Below are 15,801 nucleotides of genomic sequence, written 5' to 3'. Positions count from 1 at the left end.
TATTTACAGATGTTTTCAAGAGAATAAAAAGACAAGTCACGCTGCATAAAAAAGACATGGCAGAAAGCATGTTATGTTTCATGATATTTGACTCATAGCTTGCTTATCCATCGTGCTGCTAAACTGTGGTGGGGAAAATAACTTCGCATGTGTAATTCAGGAAAGCAGGCTAAGAAACTTCTTTCTCTTGGTTCCTCATGTATGGATAGAGATAAGCTTCTCGGCAGGTATATGCAGAGCTCAGGCTAATATGACACCTACATTTTCCTCTGACCCACTCTACTCACACCATTGTAAAGCCCAGAGAAAGAAGCCAAACACTTAAATATAGTGCCTGAAGTCAGGCAGTGTGAGCACCTCTATCTGCTCTGGGGATAAACAAAAGCTTGGATCTTCAACACAAGCTTCTAAACTTATTATCTGGGCACACAGTCTTTAAAAAGTATTTAAACTTTACCCCCCATCCTCAAATTACATAATGAATTTAGAGATATGTCGCTCAGGTGTCATAAAACTGAGACTAATTATTTATACATAAACTGTTATCCAGTAAGTGTTCCATGCTTTGAAAACTCTCATATTTTATTATCAGGAGACATATTTTAAAAATCTAATCAGAATTCAGCATCATATTCCAATAACAAGAAAATCAATTTGTTTCACATTAGAAATAAGTAGTTATAAAATTTTAAGACTCACTCACTCAGATGCTAAAGATAAGAATGAAGAGAGCTAGCACAGGCCAAGATTTTGAAATATGCAAATATAATTGTGCCTACTAACTACATTTTTATTTTAGATAAACTATTCCTGTAGGGTTCACTAAAAATCAGGATCAGGAATTTGAATTTTAATCTTACACCTAGCTCTGATTTACTGGAGGCGTGGATGAACAACTTTCCCGGATCGTAGCTATCCCCCAGCTCACTACTCCCATCTTAAGTAAAACAGCACTTGGAAAATAAAATAAGCCTTTAAAAAGTTACTGCTGACTGCTATTTATATAGCCATTTACCAGCAGTGTTGGTTAGAGAAATCTAAATATCCTGCTTAGCATTATATATTTATTCAAACATGCTTCCATTTTCCATGTCACAAGTAGAGCTTTCTAAGCCTAGAAGTTATTTTAAAAATGAAAAAGAATGAAAAAAACTGTTTGTGGAAATAAAAGTCTTCACAACAAGCTTTAGCACATTTGTATTGCAGATGATTCTAACAGCTTGTTTTCCTCCTTCCCCCTTTACTAATGCATTGTGTCTTCACTTATAATTGACATATCCTGTGTTTCCCATTTTGTTCAAACTGTACTCTTCAAAGGATTCTACAGAAATCAAAATAATTACTCACTTAAATATTCCTAGAGTGCATCTGCTTGAAACAAGTATGTCTATTTGTCAGTAAAGGCCTACCAGTGTTACAAAACAAGGAATAACATACCTAAACAAAGCCCTTATGAGAGCAAGAAAACATCAATCTTGAAAAGACAACCCATAATTTTGGCAAACATACTTATCAGATTTCCCTTTGCATCTCTGAGGGGAGCACCACCACCACCTTTTCCCCAGGGGTTGTAATTCCTCATTTCTGCTTCTAACTTGGCTTCATAGCGTTCCTTCTCCTCTCTCTCTTGTCTACGTCGCTCTTCTCTCTCTCTTATCTAAAACCAAACAAAGTCAGTGGCATAAAAATATCACTCTAAGTATAATTTTAAAAAAAAGGTAAAGGAGCAAGCTGAATGCTATCATTACCCATTCCCCCCATCTATATCAAGCACATCACAAACATTTCACTGCCTACACTGCAGGCAGTGCATTGAATACTTTAGACAAAACATGCATGTCCAGCTGTGCATAATCAGAGAAATATATAGATACACATTATAACACTTCCAAGTTCCAGAAACGTTCACATCTGACACTTGCAGTAGATCAAAAGTCCCATATCTTTGGATCTTTGATACAGAAGTTTATGCTGCCTGAATATTAAACAGGCAAAATTCCACAATACTACAGCACTTACTTCTCTCAGCCTGGTATGTTTTGTTTAACCTAAACTTTGAGAGGAAATGAAATGAGGTACGGGAAGACTCCTAACAATAAATACCTTAATAGAACGCTACACAATTCTGTAACCATTCATGAAATAGTTTTCTGCAGTAATATGTGATGATGTATACAAATAACACAGAACTGTTCATATGGTTTGTTTTTCCTTTTCTTCAAAATCAGGTTAAATTTATAAGTAAGTCTCCTAATAACTTAATGTAGCATTTATAAAGAGAAAAGCTGTTTAAAAAGTCCATCTTCTATTTTGAATAGAAATGTTTTAATGTTTTAAAATATGAGCTACTATTTACATAGCTGAAATATATTAATGTATTTTTCTTAAGTTTGTTTATTCTGTGCACTAAATTAACATTTCTCTTTATCAAGTAGTCAATGTCATCAATTTCATAAGAGATATAATGAGTCAACATAAAGACCCACCCAGCCCCTTCGACTGTTTAGAAAAATGGTCAGTCAGGTTTGTCTACAGGTAAAAAATAAGAAACAGAATACCTTCTGTTCACTTTCAACCATAAGCAGCACAGTCACTTTGAAAGACGGTATCGTGCCACATTTATTAGACCTTTATGTCAAATTGTGCAGTGTCTCATACAGCAAGATAAAATTTACTTAAGGCTATAGTGAGAAAATGCCTTCAGAGAAGTGTAACTGCAACATCAGACACTATTCCTAAATGTTTATTTTATTCTTAATTTGACCTGGATTGGCAGCCTCTCCTTTATTCCTATGAACAATCATAATTAGAATGAGAATATTTTTATAGCAATTATTTACCTCCTCTGAAGAAATACATAAAGAAGAATAAGATAAGAAAACGTTAGTGCCACTGAACCAGGTTCTAGCAAAACCTCTTCTGAAATAACATGTCTTATCATAGTGAAATACATTTTATAAATATACGCTCCCACAAGGTGCAGCAGCAGAAGGCCACTAAAATGAGTAGGGCACTAGGACACCTACTGGAAGACAGTAGACTCAAGAAATCTGTCTAGTCTATCAAAAAGGAAGCTGAAAAGAGATAAGACACCACCTGCAAACACACTGGAAGGAAACATTAGGGAAGCTTTTGAATTAACATCTAAATGATCATGAAGAACTTACTGAAATTAGAGTGTTCCTAATAATTATAGCAATAATGCTCAAAAGCAATCTTTCAGAAGGAATATCGGAGCAATACAATTCATTGCTTTTAAGATGCAAGTTCTTATGTTTATGAAAATTATATAAAACTCCATGCCTGGAACTAATCTGTTTGCTCTCAGTCTTAACATTCTCTTCGCCTCTGACAAAAAAAAAAATTGAAGAGCTTATTGTGCACCTGAAGAGCTAAAATGAGCTAAAGCAGGGTCATCGGAATGGGAAGAAGGAAGTGATGAAGGGAGGGAGAGTTTAGAAAGCTTTTTACATGTAAACTAAATAAACATGTTTGAAAGACAACTATAGTTACAACCGATATATGTCAAAAAGCAAAAGAAGAAAGCAGGAGAAGCTTTATCACTCAGTACCTGCTGTTGTAATTCCTGTTGATAAGATAAGGTTGCCTCTTTGGAAGGCTTTGTTTTTTCTTCAGAATATACTCCTATGCTTCTTTGTCTGTCTCCTGTATTCCTCTGTCCAATGCTACTTCTGAATCAGAAAACCACACAAATAAAAGGAAAACATCATAGTGTCTGGGGGGGGAGGAATTAAAAAAAAATATATATAAAAATGTAAAAATCCCTGCCTGAAATATGTAAGAGCTGTTGCTTTCCACAGCCTGGCAGTTTATAAACTCAAATATTTTCATAAATCCATATAAAAATAGTTCACTGAATTATTGTTTAGATCAAATTTCTTAATTATAAGTTTGAAGAGTTGTCTTTAACACACTTTATTTCAAAGGCATATCCATTGTCACCAAAATACTCCCAACATGAAAAGCATATCAATACAGATAAATACAAAGAATATGCATACAGAAAATACTTACACAGATTGTTCTACTGGGGCTTGGCCTAGAGGAGGATCCAGATTAGGTGTGGGTTGCATTCCCATCATACCTGTACCATCTACACAGTAAAAAAAAATTACTATTTTAGATTTTGAACGCTCACATATAAACGTTTCCCATTAGTTAAATGAACAGAGCTCACTACTCAAACTTGGTGACTGCAGAATTACAAACAGGACTCAACTTCTGTAACAAACTTATCCAATTCTTAATGCCCTTTGAAGCAAAAATATACAATGCCAAGGTACAAATCTATTTCTTAAATTAAACTAAATCCCTTTAAAATTTAAAAATTTCTTAACATATTCTGAAATGAACTAACAAAAAGAAATAACTCACTCAACACTTGTCCTCATGCTTTCCAAATGTGTCCTGTACTGTGAGGAGTGCCCCATTGCATCCTGCAGAAACGCAGTACATTTGCCATCTGTACTCCTACTGAAATAGGACCTGCAGCACTCTGCCACTGCAGGGCTTGAAATTACTGCCCATACTAATGCTTGTGTTCAAGACGGTAAGAGATGAATCTCTGAAACGATTTCCCTTTCAAATTTCAAGCACTAGCAATATGCCAGTTTGTGACAACAAGCTTTGAGGCAACCTAACTCTAGTATGTGAATTTGAAGTATTAGTTTCTTTAAAACTCTATCGACTGTAAGCCATTTTACCCTAGAGGTTATATCGACACAAGGGAAAAAACCCAAACAACAAAACACCAAAATAAAACACACACAAAAAAATCCCAAAACCCAACCCACACCAAACAAACCCACCAAAAAATCCCAAAACTTCTGTGAGTTAGAACTGTGGTCTCAAAATAAGATTACAGAGAAAAGGTAAAAAAGGTGCCTGGAACTAAAAAAAAAAAAAAAAGAAAAAACCACACCAAGAAAAACCACACACCAACAACAAAAACCATAAACTATTACATTTCAAGATAGGGAGAAATTTACACTGGGCGGGGAGGGGGAATCTATAAACTTTTGGGCTTAAATCCCATACATTCCTGAAATACCCCAGTTTCCCAGTGGATACGAATCTCATTCAAATCAACCAGTAAAAGAGTTATGATTGTAAGTTTTTTTACCTCCTTTATTTTAACTTTTCTATGAAGGTAACACAACAACTTTTTAAAAAGCCTTTGTTTTTTCCTCTAAAAAAGGCAAAAAAATAATTTTTAAAAATCGCACAATTCAGTCCCTCCACACACATTTGTTTCACTTGTGAAATCATCATGAAGTAGTCAAAGGGTTGATAAAAAAGGGGTTCTTAAAATAAAAAGTTTCATTACTACATACAGTTCCTTTAAAAATATTTAAAATTGTATCTGAAATTGTAACAACACCAAAACATGTAATGAATTATAATATTATTTAAGCAATTTTAGGAAAGATTGTTTTGATTATCAAAACTATAAAGAAGATTATCTGGGAGGAGTAATGGCTAAGTAGCTGAGACTAGAGCTCGTTCAGGTGATGAATAACGTTTCTGGAAGCCATACGCCCTTTTGCAGTTGGAGAAAACTACTTCATTCAAAACCAGTATTGAAAAAAGCCTACTTTTCATTCAATACACATCTAAGAAATGGGTTTAAATTGCTGTTACTAGTTCTACATTATTCATCATTTAACTAGATTAAAAGCAGTCATCTGAATCACTCTAACAAGCAATCCACCTAAAATCATCAACTTACAATATGCAAGATTGGGATCCAAAGGATTCCTAACCCCATAAAAGTAATATGCATCATCATAAGGCGTTCTATAGTCTGTCAAAACTGGTGGTGGAGGTGGTGGCATTGGTGCAAGCCTTGAAGAAAAAATGAACAATTTTTTGTTTTGTTGTACAACTAAAAAGAGAGATCATCAAAAGGAGAAAGAAATTAAAAGAGAGAGAGAGAGAATTCACGGTAGGAAAACTCTAGATTTAGCTCAGCCCAAGACCTCTCATTAGTGCCATGCAGGAACAAGATACAATAAGCCTCAGTAGAAAATTAACCTTCCCTTAGGGAGTAGTACATGAACCCACAGTATTCCAGAGATCCAAAGAACACAAAACAAGCACGCCTTCTTTAACTGGTTCAATTAATGGTACTTACCAGTTACATCAGTAACAGTAAATAAAACAAGCCAAGGATTACTCTGTGGTCAAAGGGCAAGTGGCACAGCACAGTTTTAGCCACATGCCTAAAGCTCCTTCTCTCTCCCAAAACAGTTTAAGTCTCAACCACAGTGCCTAGTGGAAGCTGTTCTTGCCTACACTGCATTCCTGAGCTTAGCCCTAGGAGACAGGGCTTAATTGATAGGGGTCAAACTCACGCCATACCAGCCTTCTAACAGCATGGACACTGCTGGCACGTGCCCCAGGCACATGCCCAAGCACCCTCACCACATGGTTCCGTATTACAGCCACAGGCATAATTTCTACAGCACAACTCTTATCCTACACAAACATCCACTAATTAGTAATAACATGCTTAGCACCAAGCTTATTTAACATGCAAAATGAACATGATCGTGAAGCACCTGGGCGCTGCTATTTCACCAAGAGTGCTGGCTAGCCCCCTGTGAAAGTCTTCATTCACTGGAGAGGCTGAAGGAATGGGCACTGGAGTCTGAAAAGCCACCCTAGGCCTTTCGGGAGGTACTTTCTCTTCAGAAGCTCTTGCTGTCAAGCCAAACTGCTTCAATCTATTTGGCTGAAGAGGAGGAAGAAAACAAAGGGAAAAAAAAAAAAACAAACCACAGTTACTTTGTTACGACTAGGAGATATTCTGAACCTCGATTTAGGCTGTGTTAAACACTTCACTGGGTCCCAACTAGCTGTTCAACTTTCTAGTAATTGCATTCTCTCCCAAGAATTACTGGAATTCTAATACTACAATCTGGCGTGTTTATCTCAGTTTTACAAAATCCAGCCTCTATGGCAGGTTTCAGGAAGTATATGGTTTAGTTATTACCCAGGGGGAAAAAAATAGAAAAACAAACCCATTTACACAGTTGTTTGTAGTACAGCCACCAGTTTCTTACACTGACAATACTTTCATATTATGCATAGGGAAAGTTTCTAAAATACACTACCCCCAAAAAAACCTAAAATAGCTCATAATCACCAAAACCAAACACACACTGAGACTTTTTCCAATAAACATTTCCTTGCAATACTGCTATTTTATTTTCTGGGTGCCTTTGATTTTGTTAGCTTTTGCAACCATAACAATTTAAACAAACAAATATTTATTGATAACAGGCAGCCTCTTAAAAAACAAAAAAATCAAAGGCAACGTGGCAAGTAATGCAAAGGCATGCAAGTCAGTTACAGAACTATCCTGTCACACCCAGAAAGCCCTTATTCCAGCTGCTATGCATGAACATTTTAATGTTTGTTTAAATGAGTCAATATAATGGAAGACCAGAAAAAATTCATACACTGTAAAACAGATTTTGTTTCTCAATTTACTGGTCCTAACATTGTAGTGCTGTGGTTAACATGCATTCAGAGAAAGTAATACCAGCAACCAGCTAAACATTAAATATCTAACAGCAAACCATATACCCTGCAATATGGAAGTATCTCAGCAAAATATTAAGTCTACCTCCTCATCACTTGCCTGCAAGACAGTATATACAAAGCAATTAGTACTCACCAGTCATGAACTACAGCATTAAGATTAAAATTCTCAAAATCTACTAGGCATGAATATTTGTTTATAACATTTAACTTCAAATTTCTAGATGTGAATACAAAATTAGATACAAGCTACAGCACTTGAAGTTATAAAGCAGTCTACAGACTATTTTTTTTAACTTGTCTTTTCAATCCAGTGTCTTGAGCAGGAGAACATTTAAAACAGCCTTTCTCAGTAACAAGTTTGACGTGAATTGTTCCCAAAGTGCCCCAGATTTCAGCTCTGTAGCTAATTTCAGAAGTGACTAGGGTACTCAGTTAATCCTGGGGATTGTTTTCTTTTACACAAGCAGTATACACAACGTTCTACATTTATAGATTCTTAATCAGGCATTGCTATTTAACCAACCTGTAATTAATCAAGAAATCCACCTAATTAGAATCCATCCCTGAGAGGCAATTTAAAGCTAACAGTGACTGCTGCTTAATGAATGTAGCAATTCTACTTAATTGAAGGGTTTCAGCTAAATTAATGGTTTAAAACATTATACATGCCTCGGACTTGCTCTGAATATAATTTTGTTCCTACAAGAGGCACTTTTCAGTCTCTGACTGAGATGCATACGGTATATAGAGTGCTTCAGCACAGCATGCTTCTGCCTAGTCAGCTTTGATGACACAAAACTGTTTGCACTGACCTTAAACAGCCTGCTGTGCCAAAAAAGCCAGCATGCTCTGCTTGGTTTTCCCTCTTTTCCTGCTTGGCTCCCATCGGTATGCTCCATCCTTCTCCCTTTCACCATCTGAATCCCTGATTAGCCAACTGACCCCTCTAAGCCAACTAAAGCAGCAAAAAAGATTTAGATTTTCGCCAGCTAACCAAACTGAATCAGTTCGCAAACGGGATCAAACAAACACCACAGATACTTCAAGCAGAAAGGGCAGGAATATGCAACCAGACCACTTGTCAGTGTTTTCCCTCCCCATTTAGGAGTAAGAATTTTGATTCAGCTTCGTTGCTTATCTACATGCATTCTCAGTCTCCTGCCTCACATGCTGACTAATAGCATCTTACAGCTATTCATTCATCTTCATTTTCTAGAAAATAACAGTTCCTTTCACATCTGCTGAACACTCCAGAAATGGCACAAGTTTCCTTCTTTGTTGTAGACACCCCCAAAAAACAGCACTGTTGATAATTTAAACTAGTAACCAATTAAATTAATAACCAGTTTAGTCTTGCTTGAGAAAGCTACCCATCCTACATCTCCAACAGCAGATCTCTACTGCACCCAGGATGCAATGGCTTCAGGCACTTAGCAGACACATATACGAGGTCTGTGACAGTCAGTCTGTTACTAACATTACTAGTGCTGATAATCTACTCCTTCATATATGCTAATCAAAATTCCTAGTACAATAATCACTTTCCTAAGGAAGTGGAGACAGCAGTAACTCGGCATTAAGTCTTACAAGCAGCATAATATCAAACATCTTGCTTTTTACAAAACAAATTTTTGTAATCCTGACAATACATTTGATAGTTTAAAAAATAATTATAAATTTGAAATTAAAAATTGCTACAATGAGATCAACTCAGCTGCAAAACAACTGGATTCTTTTTTAATTGAAAAAGAGCAAAAACTTTCTGCAGCATACTTTTCATTCCCAAAGAAAGGTTACTAATGTGTGCAAGTGCAGGCTATGGGGGGACACTAAGTATTTTTTCCATGATACCCACTGCTGGTACAAAATTTCCACTTGGTCACAGCAAAAGAAAATGTTTGATAACTTCTGTGAAAATATTTTCCTCTTAAGCTGAAAGCATCTATAATGAGTTACAGCCCTACCATCCTTGGCTTCAATTTTTTTCTATTGCCCTACTAGGGAAAAACCCCACAACATTTATCATTCTATAAAAGCCCTACAGAGTTTTGTGACTGAGCAACCCCAGCATACATGTAATTAAAAGAAGTCTATATAGGAGAAAGAAAATCCAAATTCCTTACCTTCTTTTCTGGGTCTCGAGCTCCAGAAGCAGCAACAGAGAGCTCAAGTTCCTTCTCACTGATTTTGTTAAAAAAAAAAAAAAAAAAAAAAAAAAAAGACGAAAAAAGGATCAAATCAGAAAGCAGTAACAACTGATTTCTCCTGGAGTCAGGGAAGAAGGACACTGTATATTATTTGTAAGTAAACAGAACTCTCAAGAAGTATCATCTATTCCACCTAATAAAAATCCAACTACCATAAAAGGTCAAACCACCACACTGCTTTTTACTACAACCTTTCAGGACATTTCTTAAAAATTGATCTTTATTCACACTACAGCAAGAGGTTTATTATAAACATATTGAAATGAATGATTCAAAAGTACAGCATAAGTACTATATTGTAATTTCAGGGCTCGGGCTTGTCCAGCACATACAATTTTATGTCACAGTTAAACTGTCAACAGTAAATTATTTTTAATTCCTTATCCCTTCACTAATACCACTGTGCGTTTTTTAAATAGCCATACTATCATTCTGCAGGCAGCTACTAATAGGTAGAGCAAGAAAGTAAATATTTTATTAATCTGCATAAGCCAGATGGTCAAGTGTTTTGAAATCGAAAGGTTACTTTCCTAAATTGGAAGGCAAAACAAGATCAGTTTTCAACTTCGCAAAGTAATTAGACACTCCTCTACCAGCAAAAAGGCTCACTTTGGTTAAAGCTTCTTTACCCTTAAGAAACTAAAAAATTTTTTTTTAATTTTTAAAAAAAAACCTTTTTTCCTTTGTTCCATTGAAAGCTGGTGAATTTGTTTATTACAAACAAAAGTTCTCATGCCAAGGAGTTTAATTGGATGCAGTATTACCTAGCTAGCTGGAATTCCTTAGTTATGAAAATTATTCTTACCACATTGAATTCATTAAACTCCTTTAAATTTCAGACATTATCTTTGACAAATATAGTAACTTTCCATTACCGTCTCTTATTTCGCTGTTGCTCAGCCATCTGTTCTATTAGTTCTTGCCTGTATTTCTCTTTTTTCCTTTGGAGAAATTCTCGGTCCTGACCACCTAGTGGAAATGACCACACATTTGAGTAAATGCTCCACAAAATACACAAAAGATACTAGACAAAAACATCGCATTTCAGTCAATTTAGAATGTGAAACACAGAATATACAATCTGGGAATGTGCATAAGAACACTGGACCTTTACTGATTAAAAAAAAAAAAAATCTACAAAACTACTAAAATTTTCATTATAATTTTCCTAGTTTGCCTGTTTTTCTATAGTCAGGAAGCTACAAATTTCGAAGCTAGTTGATAAAACAGCAACTAAAAAAGTTACTTAATATTTTTTCCCCTAATGCTCAGCTAAGGAAGATACACTATGGCACTCCAAAATTATGAGGCATTACCCTGGATAAAAATGAAAGTTAAAACTGAAGAGTCAAACTCACAGGAAGGAAAGCAAATTACTCCACTTTCAGGATGGTTCCCATGACTAGTTAGAATTAGCAAAGTATTGGCTGATATGTATATGCAAAAGGAAACAGTGATAACACCACACATACATTTTAAGCAACCTAAAAAACTTTCAACTTGTGCTAGTTCCCCCACAATAAGCATGAAGTCTTCCATTACTGTAAAAACAAAAACAAACATCATCACCACTTTCTTTATAGTATGACTATCAGACACAAGGACTCCTAACATATTTCCATAGACAAAGTCACTGTGGATCTCCAGTGAAGTAGACCTGAACAATAAAGTGAAGGAAGCTGCAAAGAAACTGAAACTAAAAAAGAAACAAGCAAACAAACCAAACCCCAACAAAAAAAACCAACCATGATGCACGACTGACTGAATTTTTTATTCTATTATTGTGCTGGGACTGTAAAGTGACCAAAACGTGCAAGATAACCTCCATGAGTTGTGATTTTGGGGAAGTCTGGAATCACTTCTCATTTCCAAATATTTCAAGGTTTAATTTACTTCATCTTTATACAACATAGTTAACAATATTCTTCTCCTAACCAGGACTGCTAGGAATACAAATTCACAACTTCATGCACTCAAGTTACTGTAAAGGAGATGACTGAACAGATCAGAGAGACTGACCATTACAACACCACTGTTTTAATGCTGCCTTTAAACAGTTCCAAAAACCTGACCTGCCACATATAGCACTGAAGATCAGGTAAGTTCAAATATAAAAATGAAAAGAAATTATTCTGACAACTGTTAGCCAATTTTTCCACAACTCAAACCTAGCTTACCTTCAGAGGCTCCCATCTGAAGAACTACTACAGTTCTTTTATTCTTGCCTTATAATTTTCTGAATTTAGCTAGGAATGCTATGTTTTCAACAGTATTTCTCTCTACTACACTCAATAATAAAGTTCCTTGCTAAATTTTACGGCTACATTTAAGCAGTAAGAGATGATCAGAATCACTTGTTCTTGCACAAGGTTATGAACAGTACCATTTTCTGTATTTCTGTAATTAAAATTCAATACCAAGTTGTATCTTTTACAAAATGAAGTATAGGAGAAATATCAACCTCTGTATTGTTAAAGAATTTAAGAATGTATCTGGGCCTTAAGCTGTTAATGAAATCTAAGACAAAACTTGGGCTTTTCAAAATTAATTAGAAAGCCCTGTTACATTAAGGGGGAAAAGGAACATGTTTTCCATTTTTTATTTTCTCTATGTAAATAATATTTATTTACCAGTCTTGGGGACAACTAGCACAAAGAAAAGGTTATTTTTTCTAGTTTTTAATTATTCCCAAAGAAAAATAAAATATACTAAGAAAGGTAACTCAGTATCATTAGTTACGTTTTAATACATACCAAGAACAAGGCCTGTTGCATGTGGCATTTCAGCAGCAGACTTGGCCTGTTCATTAGCTGAAAAACTAATTTGTATCTGATTTCTGGCAAAGACAAAAAAAGAAAATGGAAAGATCAAACTCAAGAATTTACTTGCAGTCTATGTGAAACATGATAGAAGAACTTACATCACTATGCAATACATTTATGACAAACAGCTTTCCTAAAATCCAAAGAAACACAAGCAAAAGAAGAAACCGCCTGGCAAAAAGGTGTTTCTCATAGTCCTCGTTTCCCTGGGGCTTCTGAAGCCGTCACAAACACTGACTCAGTTGAGCACTTCAACAATGTTGACAGACTGAGTGGTGCCAGTCAAGAGTTTATGTAAGGACTTTATAAGTGTTCTGCTTCTGCCTCATCCACTTAGATCACTTCAAGACTTGCAAAACCAAGACAAGAGGAAAAAAAAAATTTTAAAACTACTATCAAAAAAGAATTCCATGTTATTCTAATCATTAAAAGTCTACAGTTGGAGAATAGGTGATGTAGTGTTTCAAAAAGAAAACCTGCATGCAAGCTTCAACAGATGTTCTCAACACATTTTTCTTGTTCTACTATATCGTAGCTGCATTAAAAACTATCAGCTGTTTCAGACAACATATTAGGGATTTTAATTAAACATTTTCCTTTCACCATGATTTTGTAGTGCAATTACCAGAAAAATACCCTGTATACCACACCTAGAATTTCCAGTTCTTGAGATCTGCTGCACACGTACTCTCTCCTTTAATTCGTCTTCATAATCTGCAGGTAGATCTCTTACTATTCCATCCAGATAGGGCCTTAAAGAGATAGAAAATATTCAGCAATGCATGCCTAGACATCCAACCTGAAACGGAAGGTCGAGCAGTTTCGTGCAAACGGGTCCGCAGCCTGACTGCACACTGGACGGCAGAAGCAGTTCTGAAAATATCACAGAAAATTTCCACAACTAGTTCACTTTCCTAGCATTGTCAAGACGGCTCTCTGTCTAGAGTCTGAATTCACAAGCCTGCTTTCACACAACCTTTGTCTACTGAGCCTGGTGGAAGGTTCTGAGAGCTGAAGAGCATTCAGCATTCACACTGCATTAACAGAAGCTGATCATGCTGCTCCTAATCCCCAGGAGCCAACAAAGTCTACACAAATTTCAGCACAAAGCTATGGGGCAAGCCTGGTGAAACAGTTAATTCACTTAGGAAAAGCTTCTTTAATGACAACCTACCCTTCATTATGTACCTGATACCATTTAAAAGAGGGAGGTGATTTTTGATCAAGTTAAAATACAGGTAACATGGTGAATACAAACATTCAAGAGCTAAAATTTGAATCATCTACATATGAGATGAAGTAATATAATTAAAACTTCAAAACATTCCAAAGATGCCAAAAATTGTATGGACACAAGGGAGCTTTTCCTGAAAAGATCTGAGGTAGTTGAATTTACAGGCTTTTCCTGCCTTGCAAATTAACAACTCTTTAATGAGGACTTCAAGTTATCTTGATAAAATACGGCAAGAAGAGGTATTCATTGAAAAATAAAGTACCCAACTGATGCTAACAAAGTTATATATTTTCCAGAGCTGGACAGAGCCATGGACTTCCTATTAAGCACACAGACACACACACACGCAAAAAAAAAAAAAAAAACACCAAACACACCACCTTAAGGAAATATAGAAAAAAACCCCAACTTATTCTTTTATGTGAAAAGATCCATAGCTCTGCCCATCTCTGTAATTTAAATAAAAGCCAATAATCAAAGGCAAAAGGATGCAAGTAGATTCTTAAACACCATATTGGCATCTTAACAACGCCCAAGAACAACATGAAAGAATGACATCCATCTTCTTGGCATAACATGATCTTTCATGATCATGAATATCTTTTTGATAACGACCAACCTGCTACTTACAAGGCTGGTCACGTAAGACAAACACACTCAGGAAACAGAAAGCCTAGACCACAGCATGATGAAAGGATGCAGGGAGGAAGCAAAAAAACAAACCTTTGGCTTCAAGTGGAAAGTTTTTTTGTAAAAAGCAGCAAGCTTAGCATGGCAGGTCCAGACACGTTGGCTCAATTCAATCAAGAAGCTGTTGTATCCTGTTTATAGGACAGACCTGGCTGCTGGGGATGGACTAAAGCATTCCACTCAGAAGAAACATTTTGCACTTCTTCTCACTTTCCTGTCACCATTTCTATTTTCTGAAATATGCCACAACCCTGTGTCTCCGTCAAAACAGAAACCTTTCTGAAAGGTCCCGGTACAAACACCTGCCTCTCCAAACTAACAAAGCCCATTCAAAAACTTGAAAACTTTAGTACAGCAAAATATTCCTCCTTCTGAATTTAGCTTCTGTCATGAATCAAATGTGTTCGGGAGAAGTTGACTTTGCCTGATACGTAGAAAGAAAACATGCTCGCTCTTCAGAAGCTGAGCTGTCAGTAACTAACAGATGTGTTTCTCCTCCTTGAAGAGAGGCTGAATATAGTTCATAAAAGGTTAAGTGGAGCTACTTGAGAAGTAGAAAAAAGTAGTACTAGATTACAAAGCACATTAATAGAAAAAAATTAAAAGTCATTTTCAATAAAAATTCAGCAAAGAAGAAAATACACAACAAAAAAACCAAACCTTTATGTACAAATTTAAGTTCAGGCAATACAGGTGATGGTCCAGCAACTTCTTTTAAGAAGATGCACCAAGTTTGCCAATAACAAAGGTAAGACTATCTTCTGTACTTTCATTCAAAAGAAAGCTGGAACTAAAACTGTTTCAAATGCCTCTCCAAATAAGCAATTAATTGCCTAGAGATATATTGGTCACAGACATTTATATAAGCACGGTCAGTGTTTTCTGCAATAACGAAGAACTAGTATACTTCTGTTCAAAACAATACTGTTAGTTCAAACACCACCCTTGCTGACATTTAACATATATAGTTCTGCATATATTCTTTGAGAAACACAGTAAACCCTCAAACTTTATCAAATGGTCAGTTTTATTGAAATATTTTACTCCGTGTCCAATTGCATTAGACAGTGGCAAACAGCTACCTAGTAAAAAGAGAACATTCATCCTTCTGGGTGTTAATTAATGTAGAGGATTAACGTTGCTGTTAACCAAAAAGTCCATATTTTTGAGATTATCTTTGTTAGACACCAAGTCAAGCTTTTAATATTTTTGTTTCTGAGAAGCTGTAGGACAAGAATACCTCACCCTAAAACCTCCTTTGCTCATTTCTACCAATATT

General features: G+C 35.8%; 1 protein-coding gene across 26 annotated transcripts in view; it reads right to left on the bottom strand.

The window, feature by feature from the left end:
- Positions 1-15,801, bottom strand: part of CSPP1 (centrosome and spindle pole associated protein 1) — a 65,738-nt gene that overhangs the window by 27,267 nt on the left and 22,670 nt on the right. For all 26 annotated transcript variants that reach the window (XR_012659236.1, XM_075085195.1, XM_075085171.1 and 23 more), the window contains 9 exons: positions 13,249-13,350; positions 12,530-12,612; positions 10,652-10,745; positions 9,693-9,750; positions 6,582-6,754; positions 5,750-5,865; positions 4,036-4,114; positions 3,572-3,692; positions 1,510-1,657 (listed from right to left, as the gene is read on the bottom strand). Coding sequence is in view for 25 of the 26 variants with exons in the window: in XM_075085195.1 (XP_074941296.1) it covers positions 1,510-1,657; positions 3,572-3,692; positions 4,036-4,114; positions 5,750-5,865; positions 6,582-6,754; positions 9,693-9,750; positions 10,652-10,745; positions 12,530-12,612; positions 13,249-13,350 (974 nt within the window). In the remaining variant the exon portion in view is untranslated. The remainder of the gene's footprint in view (positions 1-1,509; positions 1,658-3,571; positions 3,693-4,035; positions 4,115-5,749; positions 5,866-6,581; positions 6,755-9,692; positions 9,751-10,651; positions 10,746-12,529; positions 12,613-13,248; positions 13,351-15,801) is intronic.

This window comes from Phalacrocorax aristotelis, chromosome 2 (assembly GCF_949628215.1).
Source record: "Phalacrocorax aristotelis chromosome 2, bGulAri2.1, whole genome shotgun sequence".
Lineage (NCBI taxonomy): Eukaryota > Metazoa > Chordata > Aves > Suliformes > Phalacrocoracidae > Phalacrocorax > Phalacrocorax aristotelis.
Note: the sequence above shows the minus strand (reverse complement) of the source record. Positions and strands in the feature narration are given on the sequence as shown.